The sequence below is a fragment of the Cervus elaphus genome, chromosome 10 (genome assembly GCF_910594005.1).
Source record: "Cervus elaphus chromosome 10, mCerEla1.1, whole genome shotgun sequence".
Taxonomy (NCBI): Eukaryota; Metazoa; Chordata; class Mammalia; order Artiodactyla; family Cervidae; genus Cervus; species Cervus elaphus.
In genome coordinates this window covers 46,365,432-46,376,177 of record NC_057824.1, presented here as the reverse complement: position 1 = coordinate 46,376,177, position 10,746 = coordinate 46,365,432, and the positions used below count along the sequence as shown (strand labels likewise).

At 57.8% G+C, this 10,746-nt stretch overlaps 1 protein-coding gene across 1 annotated transcript in view; it reads right to left on the bottom strand.

The window, feature by feature from the left end:
- Positions 1 to 4,475: 4,475 nt before the first annotated feature.
- The window catches only part of CASTOR2 (cytosolic arginine sensor for mTORC1 subunit 2), a 53,654-nt gene continuing 47,383 nt past the window's right edge, over positions 4,476 to 10,746 (bottom strand). The window contains exons 8-9 of the mRNA XM_043914913.1: positions 10,302 to 10,396; positions 4,476 to 10,222 (exon numbers count right to left, since the gene is read on the bottom strand). Coding sequence (XP_043770848.1) covers positions 10,157 to 10,222; positions 10,302 to 10,396 — 161 coding nt within the window. The 3' untranslated portion in view covers positions 4,476 to 10,156. The remainder of the gene's footprint in view (positions 10,223 to 10,301; positions 10,397 to 10,746) is intronic.

Below are 10,746 nucleotides of genomic sequence, written 5' to 3'. Positions count from 1 at the left end.
GAACTTGAGAGGCCTTTTTATTTTAACCTAATCATTTAGGGATTAGCTTTCCAAAACAAGGCATTTGGTAAAGAGGCTACTAGAAGCCAGTGAAAAGAACTCTGGAAGACAGTCCTGCCCCCTCACTGCAACTGGGAGAGAATGCTGTATAAAAATAACCAGTTATGTCACAAACCTGGGTCTCACTCGAGGTGTACATACATCCCCCTCCTTTTAGCTGTTCACTCAACAAATGTTTACTGTTGTGTCCTGTATGTGCCAAGTATTGTTGATCACATATGAGTCACATGGGGACAGAAAACCCCCACAAGCAGGTCTCATGATGCTTACATTTCGAGGAGGCAAAACAGTCAACAAGCCAAGTGCAGAGTGTGTTAGATGTTTGCGTGGGCTGTGGAGAAAAAGCAGAAGAGGGTGGGCGATGCTGGGAGTGTGACATTTAAAGTGGAACGGCCACTGTCGACGTCCTCGCTGTGGCCCGAGGCAGTGGGAACCAGCCAGATGGTGTCTGGGGGGTGGGGTGTGGTCCTGGGACCCCTCCTCACCTGGGCTCGTACCACTTCTCTGTGGGCTGACCAGTTCTTGAGTTTCTTACAGCAAAGCTCTTCCATAAACTTGAAACAGAAATTGAAAACTGTCATTTTCCTTCCCAGAGTTCCTCTTGGGCCAGGGACGACATCACCCTGGCGGTGAACAGTAACCCGTCCTCCGAGAGATACACGCCTCGAAGCTCACACTGATTTGCAGAGAGTGCTGCCCCCGAAGGGCAGGCAGGGGACCCCCCCCCGTGATGCTCAGGGACCGTAGGGGATGGTGGTGATGGGGGGTCTCCGTAGAAGGGGGTGGTTTTTAGCCTCCCCACAAGTGGCAGCCACGGTAAGATCCGGTCACTACCTCCTCCTCAGACACTGTGTGTGTGAGTCGCTCAGTCATGTCTGACGCTTTGTGACCCCGTGGACTGCAGCCTGCCAGGCTCTGTCCATGGGTTTTCCAGGCAAGAATATCGGAGTGGGTTACTGTTTCCTTCTCCAGGGGATCTTCCTGACGCAGGGATGGCACCTGGGTCTCCGGCGTCATGGGCAGAATCTTTACCATCTGAGATGCCAGGGAAGGGACACAGTTAGATTTGTCTTAAAACTCAAGACAACGCTGGCCGGGTCTGTTCTGCCCGGCCAGGCAGCATGGCCGTTCAGTCTGCAGGTGACGGGGGTTCCTGGCCGGAGTGCATGTGTCAGGCCCTTCCCACGACTTCCTCTGTGCTCCTCTCTCTCTCCAGTTCTGTCCTCTCATTCCCAGCCCCACTCCCCAGCCCCGCAGCATTGAACACAGAGAGGCCTTCTGTGCCACTGGCTTGGTCGCTGTGTTTCTCATTTTGTTGCTGTGAAGGGTCAGGCTCTGGACACCTCTCACATGAGCAGATGCGTGGCTGACACCCTGAGTGAAGCGACCCCGGGCTGGCCCTGATGTGACCTCTCCTCTCACACTCAGACTGCGTCCATTCACGGACGTTGGGGTCAGTAGCTGGGGCCAGTGCAGACCCCTGAAAAGGCAAAAGGACTCCACCACCAGCTCTCGCGGTGGACGATCTAAGATGCCTGGGTCCTTCTTTTAAGTTTTGACAGCTATCAAGGGGCTGTTGGAATAACTCCCATCTTCTTGGCCATCCTTCCTGCGGTGCGTCCACATCTGGCTTCTCTAGGACATTGTTTTTTTTAAAAAATTGAAATGTGAGACATATACTCTAGAACTATTTTCAAGTGTATAAGTGGGTTTAGCCTATTAGTCTTTTGTGCGACCATCACCACGTTCTCATTCCACACGCTCCCTCTGGAGAGCTTTTCACCATTGTGAGCCCCCCACATCCCCACCAGCAGGGTTACACATGATCAAACCAAGGGCAGGTGGGGACTTCCCTGGTGGTCCAGTGGCTAGAATGCAGGGGCCCAGGTTTGATCCCTGGTCAGGGAACTAGATGCCACACACCACAACTAAGACCTGGAGCGGCCAAATAAAATTTAATAAAAAACCAAAAAACCAAAGGGAAGGCAGAGTGACCACTAAGGGTGCTCTTTCCTTCTGTGGCCCTGTATTTTTAAGAGCGGGTTCCATGCTGGGGCTCTTTGTGACCCTCCAGACTGTAGCCTGCCAGGCTCCTCTGTCCATGGGATTTTCTAGGCAGGAATACTGAATGGATTGCCATTTCCTCCTCCAGAGGAGCTTCCCGACCCAGGGATCGAACCTGCATCTCCTGCACTCCAGGAGTGCATCAAGGAAGCACTGAGCCATCAAGGAAGCCCCTAAGAGTGAGTTGGGGAACTTTAAAAACTATACTGAAGCCAAGAAGAATTGAATCAGACTCTCTGGCGGGGGGGTCCCAGTACAGGGAACCCCTCCCACCCTCCAGGAGAGTGATTTGCTGCGGTGAGATCCCTGCCAAGCAGCAGCCAAGCTGCTCCCACGTGGAATTATGCTTGGCTGGGGGGAGGGGCACCAGCCAGTCCCTCCACATCCACGGTACCCGCCGTTCCTGACTGCACTGGGAAGGCTCTTGAGTCGGCCAGGGTCATCTCTCCTGAGATAGGCGGCTGGGCCCCTGGCTGCCCCCTTTCCTCCTCCTATCAGCCATATTCAGTAACCCAGACTCACCATTCAGGTGCTAAGTTTGATCTCTTGCACAAAGTCCTCCGCGGCTCCCCACGGTCTGTAGTGGAGTGTGAGGCCTCCAGCTGGCCTGACGACCCACCTCGTATTTCAGCCTCATTTCCTACCAGCCCCGTCCCATTTCCGCACTCCCCTACTTCTCCCCACTTCTCTGCTAGGCTCTCTGCGCCTTTGCTGTCCCTTCTGTTTGGGTCCCCCGGCTTAACCAAGCTCAACCTAACGTCCTGGCTGCTGCTTCCTCCTGCCTGCCTGTGGTCATGGCCCCGGGGCACGGCAGCATCCCCTTGTGGTCGAACCTGGCACTGCACTTCCCCGAAATGGCCCATTTCCTCATCTTTAAACCTGGAGCAACTCAGGTGCATAGGGGCCGTGGCAGAGTCATCTGGGTCTCCAGCGCCCCCCGCCTCCAGCCCCCAACCCGAGGTCTAGCACTGCCCTGCAGACACTAAACATGAATGAGCAGTGGGAAAAGGAGGCCTCTGCCGCTGTTGGGGGCAACTGAGTCCCCACCGATGCTGTGGCCCCTGTTTGAAATGTGAAGGGTTGAGGCGGGTGCTTCGTCCTTGCAAATTCCAGGAAGAAAAGCCTTTGCAGCAGCCAGAAGGACTGAGGTCCAAGCACCTCCTTGGACTGAGGGTGGTGAATGAGCGCTTCAGCTCCCGTTTTCACCCCCTTCCATTGTTAGGGCTACTTTTCCTGCTCGGCAGGGGTGAGGGGAGGGTGGGGTCTGATGTAGGCAGAGCCCTGCCCTGCTCACACCTTCCCTCCATGGAAAACAGCAGTGAGGGTGCGCAAGGTCCAGACCTGCTGGTCTCAGGCCTCTTCCTTCTTTTTTTTTAGCCATGTCGCACAACATGTGGGATCTTAGTTCCCTGACCAGGGATTGAACCCATGCCCGCTGCATTACAAGCGCAGTCTTAACCACTGGGCCCCCAGGGAAGTCCCTCAAACCTTTCTTGCCAGGGCAGCCTGTGTCCACCTGCCAAGGGAGCAGGAGTCCCAACTCCAGAGTGCTTGTGGGAGGGATGCTAAGCCTCCTGACCTCAGGTGTCTTCTCTGGAGGCATCAGCTCCTGGGCTTCCAGCCCCAAGAGACCTTTTCCTGGGGGTGTGACGTCCTCAACAGGGCCCCCACCCCCCAGGCCCACCTCTGCCAGAGATGTGAGCTGGGGAGGGGGGATGGTGAATGTTAGCAGTCAGGCCAAGGTGGTCCCAGGGTTACCTTGACCTCTTGGTTTTCACACCCCCGTGGTCTCCTCTAGGGCTTAGTCAGAGCTGGGCTGCAATGATGACAGAACATGGTGGAAAGGATGGTACATGAATTCTGAGGCTAGAAGAAAAACAATTTGTCTTTTTTTTAGGTTCTGCCTTGGTCCTTGAATCGCTTACTCTGGGGAAAACCAAGCACTTACTGTCAGGACATTCAAGCAGTGGAGACTCATGCGGGGACAGGCCGGCAGCCAGGCCCATCTCGCCAGCCTTGTGGAGGGGAGCACCTTAGAAATGGACCCTCTGGTCCCAGCAGAGGCTCTCAGATGCCTGCAGCCTCCTGAGAGTCTGAGCACAAACTACTCCCAAATTCCAAACCACAGAGACCAAGACACACAGATGGACTGTTTTAAAGCCTTACGCTTTGGGGGCAACTTGTTACACAGCATTAAAACAACCCCTCTTGCTCTCAGGGTGATTTCCTCTCATATTCTTGTTCTGCCTCCTTGGAGCTCCAGGCCGGTGTTCCCCCAACCACAGTACAGAGAAGGGAGGCAGGAGACGTGACCCCGGATCAGCATGAAATCAGACAGCCGTCAGCCAGCATCATTTGTTTTTTCTTCCGTTTTAATGAACACTTTACAAAGTACAAAATATACTGTCTTTTTGGGGGGAACATTAGGTACTTTTTTTCTCTCCGTCATACAGTACATGAATCTCGAGGGTTTTGTGTTTCTTCAAGAAAGAAAGAAAGCGTGAGGGCCCTGGGCAGGGCTGCTCTGTTCTCCCCGCGCCCAGAGCGTGGGACAGATAGATCTAAGTGCCACTGGTACTGCTGGTGACCCGGGGTGTGCCAGACCCCCAAGGCAAGGCCCCGGGCAGGGCAGAGGCCTCTCTGAACCCTGCTGTGCAGCCAACATCCACTCACCCCCGTCTTGGGATAACGGAAATGGTTTTGGCAAAGAGCAGGAGGAGGACTTGGGGTTTTGTTTGCCGTTAGCCCCTCCACTCCACCTCCAGTTTTGGAGCCAATGCTGCCCAGCTCTCCCTGGACCATTTTCTGAACAAGATAAGCTGAAGCAGTGGACAGGAAGATGCACTAGGCTTGGCCTCTGCCCTGGGACCTGAATTTGGCCTGTTTTCCACAAGCTCCTCGCCCCCCACTCTGGCCTTGTTGGATGGACACTCTCTGTGGATGAGCCCCAATAGGCAAGGGGGCACTGGCCCCCAGAACCTCTCCTTGTAAATACTGTCTTCAGGGCTGGCTGCTTCTGAGGAGTCTGCTGGGCAGATCTAGCCCTTGAGGCTGGCTGCATGGACCACCGGGCCTCTGCAGGGCGGAGCAGGGCCCCATGGGGACACCTCTGACCTCTCCCCAGTGTTAGTAGTTCAGTCATGTCCGACTGTTTGCCACCCCATGGACTGTAGCCTGCCAGGCTTCTCTGTCCATGGAGTTCTCCAGGCAAGAACACTGGAGTGGGTTGCCATTTCCTCCTCCAGGGAACCTGCCCAACCCAGGGATCGAACCCGGGTCTCCCGTGCTGCAGGCACACTGCCGTCTGGGCCACCGGGGAAGCCCGCCCCCTCCCCAGAGCGGTTTTAACAAAGTCAAGGGGAGTTCAACGCCTGCCATCCCCACCCCTTCAGTTCTGCATGTGGCCCACAGTAAGAATATACTGAGGCCTTGAAATACTGAACGAGTCCGTCCTTTTGCTCAAATTTGGGCTCTGCAGGTGTGTGCTCCCATTTGCACCAGTGTTGACACAGCACACGTTCACACTCACATGCACATTTACACACACGTGTGCCCACAACACTGCTCTGACTCCCAACACTTCTCACTCTCACAGCCTGCCCGACCAAGAACCAAGAGCCACAAGCCCCCTCACCTCCAGGTTGCCCACGGAAGCCACAGGCCAGGCCACAGGCTTCTACCTCCATTCCAGGCCACTCTGGGGCCTTCAGCTCCAAGGGCAGAGGCTGCCTCAGCCCACAGCTCCCATCCTCCCCTCCCAAGAAAACAGGCTTTCCCGGAGGGTTTGGGTTTCAAAGCTGAAGGCCATAGCCCACCCCACAGCTTTCTCCCTTGGTCTATGGAAAAGAATCCTTTTGCTGCCTCTAATTTGAAACATGAAAGAAAGGAAAAGAAACTGGAGTGTAAGAAAAGCTATCTAGCTATACCAGGGCTCAACTCCCCTCACAAGTTCCCAAGCCTGCCCTCTGCTGGGCTGACCACCGTCCGCCATCTTGGTCAACCAACAGGCGCCATCTTGGTCACGCCCCTCCCAAGCAGCCTCTCTGAATAGAGCCTACTGCCCACTCCAGGCCTCACCCTTGCCTCAGCATAGCATCCAGGAAACCTGAAAAGCCAAAGCCCCTGTCTTTCCACTGTTGGGAGACCCCACTGTCCTCCCCCAAGCTCTGTCTGCCAAGTCAACAGCTGACTCCACTCCACGGCGGCCATGACAGTGGCAGGCTGACGACTCCCCGGCCCTGGCTGGGCAGACACACTGGCGGCACTTCCTTTCTACGCCCCTACCATTTTCACTCAGGGAAGTGGCCATACACCTTCGTCAGCCACCACCTGGAAGGTCCCCAAGGTCCCCACTCTTAGCTGGGGCTGGGACGGGCCCTGGTTGTGCCCACATCCTGATCCAGGGACTCAGAAAGGTGGCCCAGGGTGGCTGGGAACTGTGGCCGGAAGGCGCTGGTGGCGGGTGGGCAGGTTCATCTTCAATCATCAGGCAAATGGTGCCCTTGGCTTGGGGTCGGGGCCTGGCCCTTCCCGTCACCCCGGAGCCTCCTGTCCCGAGCTCTGAGGCCTCCTCCTCTGTCACCTCCGAGGGGACATGCCCCAACTGACCATGCATCTTCTGGCCACACCACACTGGTCACCAAGGCCGCGCTGCCCGAACGGGGAGGTCACAGTGGCCAGCTCCAGGTCACCCGGTCCCTCCCTCCCCACCAGGGGCCTGGGGCCTGGGGCTGAAGGGAGGGGGAGAATGCTGGTGCTTGGGGGGTTCTGGGACCCCTGAATCCTGGGCAAGGGAGGGCTGTGAGCCTCTCCTGCTCGGATGGGTGTTCTGGGTGGAGGGCACCACCTCCTGGGGGGCTTTGGAGACCCCCGTGGAGAGAGGGGGTGTCGAGTGGGCACTGCTGAGTCTCTGCTGGGCCAGGACTGGGGCTGAGGTGGAAAGGGGTTTCTTTGGAGCCAGGGGAGCCCAAGTTGAGTGTTGAACCAACGAGGCAGATTTTCATTAACAGGGGGTGGGGGCAAAGTGGGGGGTCTCGGCTCCCCATCTCCCTCACCCTCCCTACCTTAACCTCTCACCCTGTGTTCACGGATGAGGCAGGTGAGGAGTGAGGGGGCGGTGAGATGGTTTGAGCGTTTCTTACCAGGGAACAGCGCACACTTGAGACACAGCTGGGACCCTGGTGGCGGCTCCGGGGCTCCATGCTCAGTGAGCCCGAGCCAAGAGTGTCTCAGCTCAACAGGGCCCCCTTCGGGCCGCCTCCCTGTGGGTCTGGAGACCCCTGGGGGTAGCCAGCCAGTGGGGTGATCACCTTCTCTTCCCCCAGACTGCTGGACATCAAGCCACTGGCTCACGGGCACATAGACACCGAGGATGCTCTGGCCTCCCCGCATGGCAAGAGGATGGGGAGGGCTGGGAAACAGAGGGCGGGGTTCCCAGCCTGTGGGTTGGATACACACCAGTGTAACCCGGAGAGCCAAATCCTTGCACCAACCCCTCAAGGAAACAACATCCAGGGCTTCCATCTCTTTCTCGGTTACCCGGGGCCAGTCCCCAGGAGACCACCCGAGGAAAGAACCTGTGGCTTCTAACCTTGCAGGTGAAAGAAATCCGGTGGAGGTGCTGGGGGGGGGAGGGGGGAGCAGACCTGGATGGAGCAATGGCGAAGGGGCTGTTCCTTTCCAAACGCGCTTCCCCTTTATGGCCCTGTCCCCAAAATAAAACTGGGGTGTCCAGGGGCCTTGGAAACGGAACTAAAGGGAGGGGCTAAATCCCAGCTTTCAAAGGAGACTCGGGGAGGAGGGGGTAGGGACCCTCAACCCCCACCCTGGGGCTCGGTTCTCGGTTGCTGGTCTGATTCTCTCAAGGCAGGGCCGAGGCAGCCAGCCGGCTTCTCTGATCATCGTATTGCCTATATACTTGAATTAAAAATACACGGTGGCTCAAAACGTGCCTGTGTGCACGGCAGACACAGCGGGGCGGAGGCCCTCACGCCCACACATACACGCACACGCGTGTGCACGCTCACACGGTATATATTAACATATATATTGCTCAAGTATATATGCTATTTACAGTATATATCTATATCAACATAAAACACAGGTATTTATATGTGTGTACAATATACGTCCTAGGGGGTCTGGGGGGGATCACACGCTTCTTGGGGTCACGGGGCCGACACACTAGCTCAGCGGGGAGGAGCGGCGGGGGAGCGACATGGGGAGGAGCTGACAGGAAGGGGTCTGGAGGGCACGCCACAGGAAAATCAAGGCCTTCCAGGCACAGAGGGGGTGCTCAGGACGTGCGGGGCTGCCCTGCCCACGCGGTCACCCCGGTTTTGGAACCAGCAAACAACTGACATGTTTTGGTTTTTCTGGAGTTTTGTGCAAAATGACTTCCAAAAAAAAAGGTTCCGAGTCAGTGCTTGGGCTCTGAACATCTGTAAGGATTCAGAGACAAGACCTCCAACACCGGGTGGGTTTCCAGGGCTCAGAGGGTCCCACGTCGCCTGGAGAAGGGGGACAGTGGGGCTTCACCCGGTCAAGAGAATGGCCCCTCTCCTCCCAGCTTCTCAGGGACAGCCCGGACACCACCACCAGCTGGGGAGGAGGCAGGGGCGTCCCCTGTTCTCTGGGGCGGGGGCTGGTCTGCCACCTGGCTGTCCGTCTCCCCACAGCCCGTCAAAACCTTCCTCTGAGGCTTAGAACCACTCTGCCTTGGCAGCTCCGTGTGGGGTGCCCCTGGGGACCCCTGGATCGTAACTGACCTCTGCCCCCAGCTGCCTGCTCTGAAGGGAGAGCCAAGGCCCCTGGCGGCAGCTCTGATTCTCAGGCCTGTCCCTGAGCCACAGGATATCAAACCAAGCGATGTCACACTTTGGGTCCTGACAGCGTCGGCAGGCCCTGTCCCCTGAAACTATTGCCAGCCGCAGCCTGGGTAACAAACACATTAAATAGGAAGCTACAAGGTACGGTTTTCTCTATTAAGGCTCAGATAAGCTGCCTCCCAGGTCAAGTTCTCATGAATGCCACGGTCCCTGGACAGAGGGGTGGGCGGGCGGGCGAGTTGGGGGCAGGGGCCTTCCATGTTCCCCCACAAGCGGGGCAGGGAGAGGAGGGCAGGATGATGGGGGAGCCCTGTGCTGGTCTCGTTGATTGCTGGGGAGGTGGGGGTGACCTAAGAAAACCCCAGCTCAGAACGCTGGGGATGCCCCCACTTGGGGAAAACCGAGGCTCTGCCAGCCCCAGGAGGGTCCAGGGAAAGCAGACGGGATAGGAGCTGTTGCCCCAGGCTGGTGGGTCTCCTGGGAACCACCCCCCCACCCCCCAGGATGAGCGCTTGTGGTGGGGAGGGTCTGGACAGGGCCCCCTTGGCAGTCTTGCTGGGAGTCGGGGTACAGGCCCTGTGGTTGGCAGCCAAGGAAGGTTCTGGGTGGCCGAGGTCCCCCCCAGCTCAGGGCCCCACCCTCAGAGCCTCACCAGCACAGGATTAGAGAGCCGCCCACTGGCCTCCACTCTGCAGGGACCAGCCCAGAGCCGATGGGACCAGAGACCAGATGGGGTCCAGAGCCCCCGCCCTCATGAGGGCCTTCCCTGGCTCTATGAATTCGGCCCTGCTCAGCCAGCCCCCCAAGATGACGTGAGAATTGGTACCCCAGTGTCCCAGAGGCACCAGCTTCCTTCGGCGTTTGCCCTTGGCCATGGGTGAGGCTGGACGAGAAGGTGGGTCAGCGGAGAAGCTCCCTTGGCCCTGGACATCATTTTCTGGAGTGAGGGTGGGGGAGGAGGAGAGGGCGTGCTCTCTGGAGGGTCTGGGGGCTCCAGGAAGGCAGGAGAAGGGCATGGGGAGGCCTTGGCTTGGGTCCCAGGCCTGGCGGGGTCAGCCATCGGGGGGGCATCTCCTAGAGATCCCGCCTCTGGGGGCCCTGGGGCCGGTTTTCCAGTCTGTTGAGAAATACTGCAAGAAGAGTCTTCAGGGTGGGGCCGGGTCCAGGCCTGGGGGCGCGGATGGGGAGGAGCGGAAGGGGCCCTTCTAGTGCTTCTCTGCTTGGCTGACTTTCAGGGCGCTGATGACGCCGTTGATGTTTTCTTCCGGTACCTGTGAGGGGCGGGAAGTAAACATCTGGGAGCCGCCGGACCGGGCCTCCCCTGCCCCGGGGTGGGTGCCCGACACTCACCAGTGCGTGGTCGAACTTGAAGGTGCTAATGTAGTAGGCGGGGATGTCTGCGGCGGCCAAGGGCTCGGAGATCTGGGCCACGATGCCGCACTCATCTGGGGACAGAGGCGGGGACCACGCTCAGCCCTCCCCGCTGTTGGCACCCAGTGCAGCCTCGGCCGTTCCCCGACAGGTCTCTCAAGCTCCTGCTTTTCTGCCTGGTCTCCCGGGGCTCCTGGCTGGACCCACAGGCCCCTCTTGTGGTCGTACAGGCCTCGTGCCTGCCCTCCTGGTGACTGTCTGTCCTGCTACGTGGTGGAGACTGGTTGTGTCCTAAGATTCTTAAACTACAGACACATTCACTTTTATTTCTATAAAATAAGGCGGGAGGGAGATGAGGGTCTAGAATGGTGCCTTTCAAACAGTGGTCGGTGACCTGTTTGGGACATGAATTTAGAAGGCTGGT